The sequence below is a fragment of the Macrobrachium rosenbergii genome, chromosome 53 (assembly GCF_040412425.1).
Source record: "Macrobrachium rosenbergii isolate ZJJX-2024 chromosome 53, ASM4041242v1, whole genome shotgun sequence".
Lineage (NCBI taxonomy): Eukaryota > Metazoa > Arthropoda > Malacostraca > Decapoda > Palaemonidae > Macrobrachium > Macrobrachium rosenbergii.
In genome coordinates this window covers 13,347,452-13,364,283 of record NC_089793.1, presented here as the reverse complement: position 1 = coordinate 13,364,283, position 16,832 = coordinate 13,347,452, and the positions used below count along the sequence as shown (strand labels likewise).

The window sequence follows — 16,832 nt, the reverse complement described above, 5'->3', positions numbered from 1 at the left end:
AACTTTATGTGTACAGTACATGCCTAACAATTTTACTGAAATTGATCTTTTTCACCAATTTCAAATCCCAAAATACATTCTGTGATATACAAAACCTTAATTAGACTTTCCTTTACTCATTCTCTTTCATTTTGTGCACAAACCGTCGGCTAGTAATTTTCAAGGAATCTGTGTCAATGAATAGCAGACATCAAACGATTATCCTGAGTACAGAACAAAACATTGGAAAATTTTACATTTGTCTGTTAACAAGAATTGTGGTTACTAGCCTTAATCAGTAGTACTGTATATACTTAATTCTATTACTATAATAAATACCAATGACATTACATTTCCCTGTCATATTTTTCTGCTTACATCTTACGACAGATGCCAAGTCGGTCATTTTTAAATAAAGTTTCCCAAACTTTAAATGCTCTGGTCTGGCTGTCAAATTAGAGCTCAAACTTCTAACTATATTAATCTGTCTATTCTTTTAAACATACTGTATGGAATAATAGTTAAAAAGGTAAGAGATTTCACATGAGTATTGTGTTCACAAAATTCCTTTATCTCATTCTCATCCTTTCCATTAAATATTTCAATACTAGAATAAGTTTTTTATCTTAATCTACCTTATTTTTCAACCCACTTTTCCTTATATTAAAGGCCGTAACTCTAGGTCAATTTAAAACTTCTTGCTAATTTATCACAATATACTCAACAAATTGTGCTGCAGTCAACATTAAGTGATTCTATATTATGAAGATGTACGATTTCTGAAATTCAGTGATATGGATACCTACGCTACCAGTGATGTGCAAACTAGTCTATGGTGTTTCGTATTGTAATTGATACAAACTTTTAATGCATCTACACTACAATACAGGTGAAGAAAAGTGCATAAACTACAAAAGGCATAAAGCTAAAGTATGGGAGAGTACAAGGAGAATTTTCAGAACAGTTAGTTATTATGCTCTGTATGGGTAATATTCCCATGATTGTCATATGACGCTTACCTTCGAAGAGTGAGTATGACCATTAACTACTACAATATAAGCCCATTTAAATACATATGCCCAAAATAAGCCCAACATCATGCAATGTAAAATAAAAATGCAAAACATTCCTTTCTTATGGTAAAGCCCTCTGGTCCATGCTACAACTGATTTAAATTTAAATTTTCAGAATAAATACAACATATTCATATCAACAAACTCCAATAATACTGCACATGTACCTGTACTCTAGTAAAACATGAAAAAATGTATGACGAACAATTCACGAGAGCCACATTTCCCTAGCTTTCTAGATTTACCTTTCTATTCTTTCAATTCTTTCTCTTTCCATTTTCTCTATTCGGATGTCATCATAATCGCCATTAACATGATCAGGTTTGCCGGTCTCCAGGATAAACTTGACACGATGCCCACCTAGAGATTTTTGCGTCATACCCGAAGATTCGTCAGGAGCGCTGTAGAAATGGACATACAATGGGAGATGTGGACAAAAAAAAAAAAAAGACAGCCATGGGACGCAAAAGAGGAGCACAATGAGAAAATGAAGAATAGCATATATATTGGCTTAATTTACAAGTGCACTAAAAAAGGCATATAGGCTGTGTCGCAACTGGAAAATACTTACTGTATACAACCAATACTAACAAGATTTGGAGAAGCTTTTCCTTTGTTTAACATTTACTGAGCGAACTACAAGTACTTATAAATTCATAAATTTTTCTACAGCAAATACCGATATTGAGAAAAATATTACCAACAATCTACAGCAAGTGGACATAAGCTGAATTCAACACAATTCAAAAACGTAAAATACCTTACACAAAAAGTACAAGCATACCTAACAAATCGATGGGTGTCTACAGGAACATAACACTCATCATAAGGGTCAGTAAAACGTGCTTTGTGGTACCCATTCATACCAGACGCAGAATTAGCTGCTGCATTAAGTGCAGCATTCTGTTGGAGACCTAGGTTCACCATTTCCATGTTGATGGTGGAAGAGGAGCCACTCTTTTTAAGAATGCCCTTTCTAACAGAGGACACAGAACTCCTATGGCTAAGGTTTCCTGACCGGTGGCTCACCGGGGAATGGCGGGGACTGACTGGAGCACTCATGCTGAAACAAGAAGATTTAATTCATTGAATATATTAAATTGGTTTAATTTCATATTTTTCACACACAACAACTGTCTGTTGCCAAAGAATACCTTGGAAAATAACGAGCATAAATTATTGAATATTTCCCTGAAAGCTGTACAACTACAGCTAATGAACTGGAAAGTGAAATTCAATAAATTTTGCAAGTAAGGAATTCTTATGATCTTTGACTGATATGTTCAATTTTTTTTCAAAATGAGAAAACATCAGGAGTCCTTGTTACAAAGAACAACGTTAGGTGATAAATGCATTTAAATCAAACTCACATTGTTTTGAAACTTCCCGTGAGCCCAAGTTCAACTTTTAAATTATTCATTCATCTTTAATAAAGAGATTGGGATCAGAAACTGCCCTGAAGCTAAATGAGAGACTCTGATATTGACTCAAGACTTACTCGGAAACTGACTTAAAGCTTAATCTTGGCGAGTGAGAAGGAGACAAGTCGGGAGATGATCTGGTGGACACGGAGGCAGTGGATTCGTCACCCCTGCATATGTCGTCCTCATCGTCTGTGAAGAAGGTGGGATTAACCACCCCTGGGTCATCCTTGTCTTCCTTCTCTTCACAAGGCATGCTGTCGTCTGAATCGTCACCTCCCACTTTAAACCGAGCTGGTTTCCCGGAATTTAGATTCTTGAGCTGACCATTGACCAGGCCTTCGTTCTTTTTGTTGTCATCTTTGTGGTTGTCTGAGAGCCTCTCAGTAGACGCGCTCAGCGCATCATTGAGGACCAAGGGCTGGCCGTCTCCGTGGTCTTCGTCTCCCTCAAGGACGGCAGTGTTTTCGTTCTCGTCCTTCAGGGACTTTATCTCCTCCTTGATGCTCTTGTTGTTAATGGAGGCAAGAAAAGCCTGAAAGAAATGGAAGGTGATATTTCAGGCTACATTTAATAATCTACATCTTATATTCTGCGTATGAATAGTTATTTTTGTTGATGATGCAACTAACGGTAACAATACATTATGTGCACCAGAACAAGACAACACTCTTTACAAAAAAGCAGTTTTTCGTCAACTTAACGGACACAACTTTTCTGGGTGTAAATACTATATTTTCCTTTGGTACCTGCAATTGAATGACACTGATATGCAAATTAATCTACTATTTCCAGTCAACAGCCATTAATAATACAATAAATAATCCAGGTGCTAACAGTACAATAAGGCTATCTGTTTTAATATATATATATATATAATATATATATATATATATATATATATATATATATATATATATATATATATATTAGGTGATCTCTAAACTACATAGCTGACACTGTCACTACAGGTACTGTAATAAGACCCCTCTTTGTGTTATCTAATTTGGTGAGATGACACAAAGAGGGGTCTTATTACAGTACTCAGAAAGACAGTGTCGGCTAGGCTTACAGATCACCTAATAAATATATAAACGTATATAAATATATATATATATATATATATATATATATATATATATATATAAGATAGATAGATAGATATAGATGGTATTTTTATCTAAAAGATAACCAAAAAGATGAAAGCAAAATAACAAGACAGTACCTACGGAAAAGGTTTCACTGATATCAGACAGAGAATAGAACAACTCAACTTGAAGACATTTAAAACCAATGTCTGCCCTAACTAAACTCTTCGCTGATAGGGGCACACCCACTTTAATCGAGCATCACTGGCTACTTATCATTGAAAAAATCATTATAAATGTGTGCTATGTCATACACTGCGATAAAGAATAAGAAAACAAAGATTAAAATCCACATAACAGAGTTATTCCCTCTCTCTCGGCTGGCAATACGTAATGAGAATACTTCCTATGGGACCTGTGGGAAACCGGCTATTTTTGGCGTCGCCTCTCCATGGAAAGGAAACAAACAACTGGGTGTCGATACCATGCACAATTGCCATGGATAAGAGAACAAAAGGTGGTGACTGAATGATTAGAACTGACTTTCACGTCACCCCAAAAACAGGTCATGACGTCATCGGTGTAACCAAGGGTTGAATTATTACTTCAAAATAATAATGAAGACAACTTTGGCTGTAACGAAGAAAAAAATCAAGTAATCAAAATCATCTATTGCCCACACCATAGCGCACGAATGCCAATCCAGACGTTTTTTACAATCATACCCAAAATACAGACAGCTGGAAATTCACAACTGTAATACAACGATGGTTTTCAGTCAGCAGCAATGCTCGATGAACCTATTTATTCAAGAACCAGCATACGCAAGTTTATGAATAAATTATGCTGTACAGAGTAACTGATAATGAAAAACAATAGATTATGGAAAGTTAGAACGTTCTCGATCTGATCGTCATCCTAACTTCTAAAGCATTCAGCGTAACCTTCATAAATAAGGTAAACAGGACTTAGTAGAATGATACACGATTATTTTTCTTATTATAAGATTCGTCCTGTGGGGGTTACCACTAACACTGCATTAGCCTGGCACACCGTACTGTTTTCTGCCTTACTTTTCACCATGTCCCTTCGATCTCCTCCTACTGGGCTGTCCAGTTTCTTTAGGTTTACCATGTTCCAGTTTTTACTCATCTTTCCGACGAGCCCTTCAAGTTTAGAATTGTTAGTCAGTGGTCTCGTTAAAATAATAATGTTAATTTTCATAAAATCATCATAAGATCCAAGTGTCCAAGAACCTCCGTACCACCCACCAAAACTAGCAGATAAATAAATAATTAAATAAGTAAATAAATAAATAAATATATTAGTGAGCTGAAAGAGAATAGAATGAGCTCGCTGACGTGATAAATCTGGAAACACAGGCACAATGCCTATGAAACTCACGTGGCAGGATACGCCCTATAATAACAGTATTTGCTAGTAAACAAAAAATAAATACAAAAAAAAAAACCGTATGAGCTGGCACATGTAACATGAATATTACGACTGCAAAAAAATTATTACCTGAGAAGAGCGAAAAAGAATAGTTCTTTTTGTAGCTCTTTTTAAGTCCCGTGAATTCTTACTTGTATAAACAACGAGTCAAGATATTTGTAGATGTTCAGATTCTAAAATGCACGAAACACTTGCTGGATACTAGCTCAAACATTAAATTTAGGTCTGTCAAAAAAAAAGCCAGATAAAAAGACGGGGGGTGGTGGCAACATTATTTCAGGCGCTCTTCGTCGGGGAACTTACATGAAAGCTTGATGCTCACTTCCGCTGACGAGTTACACATGCAAACGAAGGTGATGGTAAAAAAGAAATAAATAAAAAAAAAACTCGGAAATGGCATGACATAAATACTGAGAAAAATATACGAATGACGCCTCTCAGCAAACTAAAGTAGATAACTTTCAGAAGTTCGTAAATGCCAACTGTCTGAGTCAAGCAGCTTTTGGTGAGTAGACATTAGAAATGTATGTCGACGGTCCCTTTGTAAAATTTAAGGCAAAAGTAGATGTCTGGATTCAAAATGACTGGGATTTGAACGTCTATTGAAACCATCGTTACTATAAACAAATCGAATTGATAAAATGAAAAAAGCTAAACTAGTAAAATGCAAACAAGCTATATCATAACTCCAAAAAAAAGATTATTCCTGTAGCCCCATTAACAGTTTATTTTGCAAAGGCTCATCTTTACTATGAGTAATCTTGATTTCTTTCACAAGATAATAATAATAAATTATTACTTCTATTAAGACATCCTTAACAAACAATCCCTCGGTACCACCAACTCGATCATGACGCAGCAAAATGGTTAGAACCACTTCGCGTCTTCACATTACGACTTCCGGTGAACGTCGTAATATGGCATTTATAATTATTACGTTTTACGCCAGACAGCACCACTAAGCTTCTTGTTTTGTTACGACTAAAACTCGGTCCAAGCCTTAATATATCCAGCGTCGTTATATTACATTACAAGAACAGAGAAGGAAACTAACACCCTTCCGACCAATGCAACACTTGCAAATGTCCAAACTAACCTGCGTTATTGATTATTAATTGGAAATCAATTACTTAATTATGCTAGGTGGACAATAGTAAGCAAGCTACATTCTCTTTCAACACGAACATCGTTCTGCATGGCTAAGCACTAATACAACTGTGGCAAACTTTTATCAGTCTTCTAAAGCATACCAGCACAGGTCAGTCCAATATGGAGGGCTTATCATTCCCAGTCTTCGGGATTAAAATACTTCAGTACGCTCCATTTCTCAGGTAATTTTATACACACCGTTGCAATCAATACAAACTTTGCAAGGTGTCCTAGAAGTAATAGATATCAAAACTGGTCCTTAGCGTTTCAGGGTCATACCACACTAAGATTTCGATGTTTTGAAGACTTTAATAGAGCAGTAATATTATTGCCGATATGCATCTTTACGTAATAGAGACCTTAAACAATTAAGTCTCTCATTCCTCCTTTTCATGCCAAGAGATTCTTTGTTACCTGACAGGAACAATTGACTTTGGTTGTGGCTTTTCCATATTATTACTTTCATGGCGTGTATATCAGTTATCTTCCATCCATTAACAATATGATAAGGACAATGTCAGTCACTCAAGGTCGATGAAAAGATAAATAACTCCAATTCATTCAGATATTCCTGAGACAGAGTCCACATAATTATCCCGCTGCAAAAATACGGCAGGTGAGAAAGGAATCACTGATTGGTTTGTATCTATCTGCCTTCAGTAACTCTGGTATGATAACATCGATCACGGTTACGTTAGTAGACAACGAGTTACCGTCTCCGCTCCTGCTCAATATGCAATAAGTTACCCAAAAGCAATTGAAATGTGAATGCTTCTTAATTCCATTACTGTTTTGGAGATTATCTTCGAGGATTGTTCACCCAGTATGATTGGCCATTTTAAAAACCCCTCATTAAATGTCTGTTCTTAGACTGTTTTCATCAGTGTCTCTCGTGATAAAGTCCTGACTCTCGCTACCCGAACACATAAGGATTAAGATGCTGGGGTCAATTACAACGTGTCAACTCAGGTCAATCACGATAAGAACTAGTGGCTTTGTCATATGAACAGCGGGAACAGATTCGTTTCATAGGTAAAAGGAAAATTAAATTTTGAATATTGAAAATATCCAATGTAAGCAAACTGAAGCAACATCATTAAAACATTTTTGTAGCTTATTTCATAAAGTCTACAAAAATTGTTTATACTCTACTGTACTAGTGTTATATTATTTTTATACATACATTACGACTAACATATTGCCAGCAGAATCTCTCTCTCTCTCTCTCTCTCTCTCTCTCTCTCTCTCTCTCTCTCTCTCTCTCTCTCTCTCTCTCTCTCTCTCTCATCATAATACTTTGAAACTAGTAAATACAGGAACAACGATATTACAGAATAATGATTGAGGATAATCCGTTACGCCGGTCAGCTGCATGATATGCACGTGTAAGATCAAGCTAAGAGCAAAATAGTTTGGACGTCTACATTTTAGCAGACGACATATGGGCTTATTCAAGCACATATTAATAAATACACACAAATATATATTATATATATATATATATATATATATATATATATATATATATATATATATGTAACATGTGACAAATGCCCCTCCAGTTGTACAATCCCACCTCTTTCCAAGAAATGGGCTTCAGACACGCTTATTACTGCTTCATTTTTTCGGCTCTGAGCCTCATGGCTTCCACACACATGCATACACGCACATATACGCACACACACACATATATATATAGTGTATATACAGTATATATATATATTATATATATATATATATATATATATATATATATATATACACACACACACATATATATATATATATAAAGATATATATATATATATATATACATATATATATGTATATATATATATATATTATATATATATATATACTATATATATATATATATATATATATATATATATATATATAGTATGGCGAAGTTATTGTAGTTATATTCATAACCACAGTAAATTTCAAAACTATGCTTTTGCTTTCATATTCAAGTGTTTTTAGATCTTTGAAGCAGTTCTCATCAGTGATTTTAATGCATTAGAAGTAATTATCTGAAAGGTTTCGTATTTGAGAAATCTATCAGATAATTACTTCCAATGCATTAAAATCGCTGATACAAAACTGCTTCTGAAGAATGGAAAAATACTGAATATGAAAGCAAAAGCATAGTTTCGAAATTTACAGTGGTTATGAATATGATAACTACAATAACTTCAGTGCATATTTCACTAGACGTTGTTATATATATATATATATATATATATATATATATATATATATATATATATATATATATATGTGTGTGTGTGTGTGTGTGTGTGTGTGTGTGTGTGTGTGTGCGCACGCATGTTTGTCTCTCTCTGAATATGAAAGCAAAACCATAGTTTCGAAACTTACAATGGTTATGAATAGGAAAACTACAACAATTTCAGAAGTACTTCCACAAGACGTTATCAACCTGGAGATGCAAGCACTTAATTTAACTTCGGTTAGCGAAAATGATGCAATTTAAAAAATGGCCTTCTGTCCGATTAGAGAAAATACTAACTCTTATACTGATGATGGTAAGACATCACAATTTATGTACGATAGGGTGAAACGAAACACTATACTAACATTTGTCAAAAAGCGACAATCATACCGATATTAAATCGTTTATGCCCTACTCAGTTTGCGCGTATTATACGTATCCCAACAAACTATTTATTTTTTTTCTTTATGAAACATTAAATAACATTTTACGTAACACAGTTTGTTGGATTTTTTGTTTAAAACTTAGCTGAGGACACCAGATTATATATATATATATATATATATATATATATATATATATATATATATATTATATATATATATATATATATATATATATATATATATATATATATATATATATATATATATATATATATATATAAAAACAACCTAAAACCTCTTTTTTTACCTAAGGCTCGAAGAAAACACAATGAAGGAATGGGAGGAAGTAGTGATAACAATAAAGATTACAGTAAAAAATGAATATTATACACCACAAAATGATGTAAATACATACCGGCGTTGTTGTTGAACCCGCCATGGCGACAACACTGTTTATAGTTCACGAAAAAATCACATTATCTCCAGATCTTTTCTCATAACTGAGAAAATTTTTTACGTGCGAAACAAAATATCATGTAACTTTGACGAACAAGTTATCACTTTCAATCAAATCATCGTCCTTTTAGTAACTCGACAAAAAGAACGATCACAGCACTAACAAACATATTATCAATCACCCGAGAGAAGATATACTTCAAATTTGCAGTCACATTTCAATAACAAACAAAATCGACCTTGGTTGAAAAGGTCCTAAATAATAAAAAGATACAGAAAGCCAAAACAGGCAGAAAGTAATTAAACATCAAATGTATTGCGATATTTCAATGACGAACTCATTTTCAACCTCGGTCGAAAGTATGCACGGGTCCGGTCTGGCACTTGGATGTTGCAACATCAAACTAACAACGCATCCTACTGTTCAACCCAACACCGGATGTCAAGCAAAATATGCCTGGGCTTGTCCCGGTTGCCGAGGCAAAACATTATCAAACTACTCATTGAAACTTTTTTTTTCTCTCCTGTCTCTGTTTCTCTCTCTTTTTGCTTCTTTCAGCCTCTGTTCCAATTTCAAAACTGTAACAGCGCCAACGTTTAATTACTAATCGCATCGACTTCCATACATAGGCTCAGTCTACTTACGAGTTTTCTGCAGATTAGCGACAACGAAATTTCTTTTCAAAATTCTGTTGCAAAATACGAATATACGACATCAGTTTTTTTCAAGGACAAAAAAAAAAAACTTCCATTTGAAAGTCTAGCTTTAGATGGCATGGCACTTTTAAGCATAAACACACGAAAATAAACAAAGCGAAGTGGCAGCAAAGAGACAGGAAACGAGCAATGTTACAGCTCTTCGATCACAATACGCCACTGGTCCAATGCCAATGATATCCCGAGCTAGCTAATAAACACACACACACAAACATATGCACGCACAAACACACAGTGAGGAGCCACAGCAAGCTAAAGGAGGAGGAGGAGGAGGAGGAGGAGGAGTGGATTCCATGGCACCTTTCCAAAAATGGCGACGATTGACACCAAGATAATATGTGAAAGAACAAACTAAGGAGCTTTCAAGTTAAAGCAAAGTATCATTAAGCAATCATACATTCGTCAGAGTACAGGGACAAGATACGAATGATTGATGGAAGAAAAAAGCTGGGTTTACTGGATTAGCAGGGACTACAGCAAGGGCGTGGTCACAGACATAAAGATGACTCCAGTAAAAGCCTAATGTTCAATAAACAAAAGGAATAAAATGGGATATCCGAATTCACAGTCTAAAAGGACACAAAAAGATCAACATTTTTTTTTGTGTGAACCCCAATATAGTGAAAATTACCACTGGTGTGAAGCAGGTTAAGGCTAGAAGAACACGAAAGGGCGAAGTTCCTGAGTGATGACACCTGGAGTGAGACTTATCGTCACTAAAAAAAAGAAAGTATCAATTGAATATTTAGACTACGACAATGACAACAACGGGAGAAAGGCAGGAATTTCTCAAGGGCAGCATTCTGAAGGCAAGGAGTTCCCTAAACGCTGGGGAAAGGATATTCAAAGAAGAAGGGTGGAGAGAGAGAGAGAGAGAGAGAGAGAGAGAGGAGAGAGAGAGGAGAGAGAGAGAGAACCTTCAATCATCTTCTTCAGAGTCAATCGCTTCAAAATCTTTTAATTCATATGGCAATCTCGGGTCCAAGACGTAAGAATGATTTCATCACTTAACTCGCCAACATGCAATGACTATCTCAGACGACCTTCGATGGGGACTACTGCATCCTGACGGCCTCGCTAAGCTTCACCAGTCCATAAAACACTTTAATAACAATATCCTTAAGGAACGAGAGACTGGTAAAGACTTCATATTTAAGAGCAAGAGACAAAACAAAAGCACTGTAACGCGGCACAAAGAAACTGTTTCCATAAGAAAGTTTTATGAAGGGAGGAAGCGAAACATAATAGTAATATTTGCACAAAGGAAAACTTGCAAATGTTTACCATCGACAAAATTTTTTTTACTGAGGACAAAGCAATATTAAATTAAAAGTCTTCCTGTGAACAAACTTATCACACACATGCTTTCTTATCTGTGGAATATATTTATATTCATATGTTGTTCAAAGAGACTCGTACAAGACAGCAGCTCTCGACCACAACACGAAGATAAAAAAATTTGCCGGCACGGGAAACGGAAACGCTGTTAAAAGTTTTTTCGCGGCAGTGGACGTTGGCGGACCAATATTGCAAAATGCCAAGAGTTTCCCTTCTATGACAAGGGCAAGGTTAACGATATTGCAAAGCGGGTTCAAATGTCAGTAACTTTTACTTGCTTTGATTCTCGGTCGGAGTAACGTAACTGAATACAGAGATAAATACAGAGATTTATAATAAAAAGGTCTTTCGAAGATCAACCAAGGTAGGAAGTATTAGGCAAACAACCTCATCTCAAAATGGTAGCAAAGAAAGGAAATGGTAAAACTTGAGTTACCCTCTCTCGCGGCAAAAGAAATATTGAGAAATATATACCCGCAAAAACAGTTTGTAAAATCGCACCAATTATCAAAGAAATTATAATTAAACAGTTCTCCTCATCTCTTCTTACAATGTTAATAAACAACGTGATTCTCTCACTCTCTCTCTCTCTTCAGGATTTGCGAAACATGACACTGCTTTTTTTTTTATTTTGTTACCATTGCCTTCAAATGTGCTTGCTTTTACGTTGCGTTAAAAAGGTATGATAATACCATATACTTAATATTCTTGCAGTACGACAATCATGGGAAACAAAATAACCTTCAATGTAAGTTTCCCGCAAGTTCATGTTCAAATTCCGTTAGTTGAACGATAGGGGTACGGGATTATCAATCTGTTAAAGTGCTAAGACAGTCACACACACACACACAGAAACTATACAACATACAACAAAATCTAAAGGAAAAACACGCTACGCTAAAGCTGACCCGAGCTCTACAACAGCTCTCCTACACTACGTCGCATAATTCATCACAGCAACTGTCGATCAAACTGTCTTAATGAAGGAAGAACTGAATCCTGCACAGCTTGCATCCGAGTGTCGCCAACGAGCGCATGCGCTTGGAGAACGAAGTGGCAGGCAAGGTCGAGGACGACCTCGAATAATGCTCGAAGAGACATGAAGTGGTTGTCAGAGGAGGACATTCGGTTTGTAACAGAATCAACGGGATCCTCTGTCAGTTAATCTAGGTCAATCAGAAGGCCCAGGATATTAGTCAATTGAAGGTGATTTAGTCCAGTTTCCATCTGCAAATACTTAGCTTTGGCCCATTCGCTTTGTTTATTCATTGGCTTTCTCTCTCTCTCTCTCTCTCTCTGCGCCCCAAGTTAAAGTGATATCACATTCGTCTCACTACCTACAGAACCCACGTTCGAATCCCCAACAATTTGGGCCGTCTCAATTCAACCCATTGTGTGCCTGTTCAGCTAAGCAGTGAATTAAGTATATGACAGTCAATCGACTACAGTGGGTTGCTGCCACGAAGAAAGAGGGTGAAAATTTACAACCAAAAACACGATTAATAATGGGAGAGTCTCGACGAGGTAACGCCTCCCATCCCTACCCCTGCCGTGGAACCTTTCAACGCACTCTCTCTCTCTCTCTCTCTCTCTCTCTCTCTCTCTCTCTCTCTCTCTCTCTCTCTCTCTCTCTCTCGCTGAAAACCTGGGGATCAGAAGAAAGGCATTTCCTCTCATAATTTTGGATATCCGTCTGGTCAGTGCTGCTGAAGATCCTCCACGCACCCATCCGTCTATCATAATGGAGGAAAAATGAACGTTTTGGAAAAATCAACAGCATGGAACATCATTCTCTGACACGACGTATAGCATAATACGAACCTGGCTATCAATCATTTACATAATAGTGTATTCTCTCTCTCTCTCTCTCTCTCTCTCTCTCTCTCTCTCTCTCATGTACATACATACATACGTAAATACACCCGTTCTCTCCCCCCCCTTCTCTCTCTCTCTCTCTTACATACATACATACACAGCACATACAGTGACAATCAAACATGGCCCTTCGACCCATGAACACCATATAGATTAAAGACGACAGCCTCATATACAAAAATTCTCTTCTCACAACAAAACACGTCAGTATCATAAATCAGCTCTGGTTCTTAACCTGTTTAATGAAGCATACTGATGAAAACGTTTTCTAACAGAGTCAATGTTTCTGCTAACGTACCAACAACAGTGAAAATATATTACATCAAAATCATTTCACATACATTCAACTATTCGGAAATGCCACACGCATAATAGGAACACCATCTACATTTTAAAAATGATGGTGAAAGTCTACAGGGATGGTCTTCTCCGTGACGTAGGAGACGGACCGTCTATGGGGGTAGGTGGTCCTGATGGGGACAAACAAGATTCCTCCAACAGGAAGTAACGGAATAAAACGTCGACCTTGCCAGAAACTCTGGGGATAGCTGATTTACTTTTCTCTCTCTCTCTCTCTCTCTCTCTCTCTCTCTCTCTCTCATTACGCGAGGAAAATAGCCTTGCAATTGCTGCATCCCCCTTTACATAAAGTTAATATTTAAAACTTTTAATTTATTTTAATTTATATCAAGATAAGCATAATTCACGGATTAAATTCTTTTCCCTCTAACCCTACTTTCTATTTAATAATAAAGGAGTGAAGTCCTTTAAAGACGGTACAAATCAACATCAAATAAGAATAACTTAAAGCAAAACATTATAGATATCACATCTTACAATCTGGGGCAGAAGGATCTCGTAGGCGTGAAAATGTCAGGAAAAGTCGAACAAACTATTTCCGCCGTCATCATAAAAATGATAATGACTACACTACTCATATTTAATATCTTCATGATGATAAGGAACGCCTAAACTTAGAACAGGGGTGAGGGGGAATGGCAGAAGAAGCATTAACCACTCTGATTTGACCTTTGCTTCTTTATACAAAAAGTGTCCGTGGCAAATATAAGGAAGACGATTTTGAAACTTAGGTAAAGGTTAAGAGCTTAACTCAGAATAATCTATCTATCTATTTATATAGTGCATACACAGATACATACATACACTTATATATAATATATATACATATATACTTGTGTGTGAGTATATATACATACATACATACACACACACACAATACACACATATATATATATATATATATATATATATATATATATATATATATATATATAGTATATATATAACAGCGACAATGATCTTTCAACTTCTCGACTTCTTTCACACTTTATGGATACTTGTGTCACCACAAAGCACTGAATCCAAAATGAAGAAATCTGAACTTCAACAGGAAGTAGAGGTTTCCGTATTAGTTCTTCATTTCGGATTCAAGGCTGTGTAGTGTAAGCGACAGGCGTATCCAAAAAGTGTGAAGAAATCTGAGACGTTAAAGAGGTCCTCGCGGGTATGACAGATATGGGTCTGGTCAAAGTAACCAGTAGATTGCATTATATATACACATGTATATCTATAAATATATATGTGTATGTAGTGTATATATATATATATATATATATATATATATATATATATATATATATATATAAATATATATATAAAGGTAAATGCCAATGAAGGAAAGAGTGCATTTGCCTTTATTGATACATTCATCAAGTTCTGTATCTTCGTGATTCAGTTTTATTTATAAATACAGTATATAATATATATACATATATGTGTGTGTACACACACACAATATATATATATATACATATACATACACATTATACATACATACATGTATATATACAAACATACATATATAAACATACACACACACGCAAATCGTTAGTGTGTAACATACAAGTCCATGTACAATCTGAACACGACAACACATAAATACAAGTAAGCACTCGAATAAGATAGGCTTGCCAACAAACTTGTTTTGAAAACAACTGTGGGTTAAATGTGACTGAGTCTTGCAAACATCTCGAGAAAGAAAAAAACTTTGTTAGCTACAATAAAAATAATTAATAAAAAAAGGGACAAATCCTAATGCCATTTAATATAACGGCTTTTCTAAAAGACCACTTGAAAGCCAAGAAATGTGACTTAGTGGTCGGGTTAAACGACTTTATAATCTAAATCTCAAAGTTCACCTTAAGAACAGTTGTTGACATAAATAGGTTTCTTAGTCACCATATACGCAGGTGGTGATTATACATAAGCACACAAAAACACACATATACATAATATACATAAATAAATAAATAAATATATATATATATATATACATACAATTTATATATACATATATGTATGTATGTATATATAGAATACATATATACATATACATGTATATATATACATCTATATATATACAAGTATATATAATATACATACATGCAAAAATATATGTATATATGTACATGTAGTATATATATATGTATATATATATGTATATATATATATATTATATATAACGGTACCACAAAAATGATACGAACAATAATTGTATTCCCATAAAAACACGTGGTCGCATATTTACCTAAATTTACTTTTGTAAATAAGGTGATATAAACTGGTTCTTTAGAATCACCGTCAATATAAGTAGTAACGTGTTTACAGCCACGTGTAAAAAGCGGTTCTGGTGGTTCAGTAAATAGGACACGTTATGGAAAGGGGAGAAATAGGCTTACGGACCTTGCATTATGCCACTGACCTGTTTCACGCACTGTGACAAGAGCTGGCATCAATTATTTACGTGTTTGTAGAAGCCTAACAACAGATAAAATTAAGTAAAAAATGCGCCGAAGTTTCTTCGGCGCAATCGAGTTTTCTGTACAGCCGCTTCAGCGTATAATCAAGGTCATCGAAAATAGATCTATCTTTCGGTGGTCTGTATGAGCCACGGCCCATGAAACTCTCAGCCGGCCGCGGTGGCCTGTCCTATAGCGTTGCCAGAAGCGCGATTATGGCTAACTTTAACATTAAATAAAATAAAAACTACTGAGGTTAGAGGGCTGCAATTTGGTATGTTTGATGATTGGAGGCTGGATGATCGCCATACCAATTTGCAGCCCTCTAGCCTCGTTAGGCTTTAAGATCTGAGGGCGGACAGAGAAAAAGTGCGGACAGAATAAAGTGCGGTCGGACAGACAATGGTGGCACAATAGTTTTTTTTTTTTAGAAAACTAAAAAAAAATACCGCTCTCATGTTCAATTTTACCATATACTGAAACCATCCTTTGCCAATTTAATTCTCCAGAAATAACTAGTCGTATTTCGATGCCTCGAGCACTCCCAGAAACGAAAGCACGAAAACCTCACCAAATCTAACTAACATACATACAAAATTCGGCACAAGATGCAGATGAAACGGGGAATCCCCGCGTGTAACAATGACTGGAACTGGCAGGTCAACGTTTTCCAAACAACCCGTCCTTGCCAATTTCCGCCTGAGACAACCCATACCGGGATCCAGTTTACACCAACCTTGGGTTAGTAATAATACCCTATATATAACTATATAGATGGAATGGGCGCGTCAAAAAAACTTATTCGGAACCAAAAAGGTTCAAAACACATGCACGACATCTAAT

General features: G+C 35.7%; 1 protein-coding gene across 12 annotated transcripts in view; it reads right to left on the bottom strand.

The window, feature by feature from the left end:
• Nucleotides 1-16,832, bottom strand: part of LOC136834302 (uncharacterized) — a 226,449-nt gene that overhangs the window by 22,347 nt on the left and 187,270 nt on the right. For 6 of the 12 annotated variants that reach the window (XM_067096708.1, XM_067096709.1, XM_067096710.1 and 3 more), the window contains 3 exons: nt 2,551-3,008; nt 1,837-2,115; nt 1,298-1,453 (listed from right to left, as the gene is read on the bottom strand). In XM_067096708.1, the coding sequence (XP_066952809.1) occupies nt 1,298-1,453; nt 1,837-2,115; nt 2,551-3,008 (893 nt within the window). The remainder of the gene's footprint in view (nt 1-1,297; nt 1,454-1,836; nt 2,116-2,550; nt 3,009-16,832) is intronic. The other 6 variants (XM_067096712.1, XM_067096711.1, XM_067096713.1 and 3 more) reach the window with 1 other exon arrangement.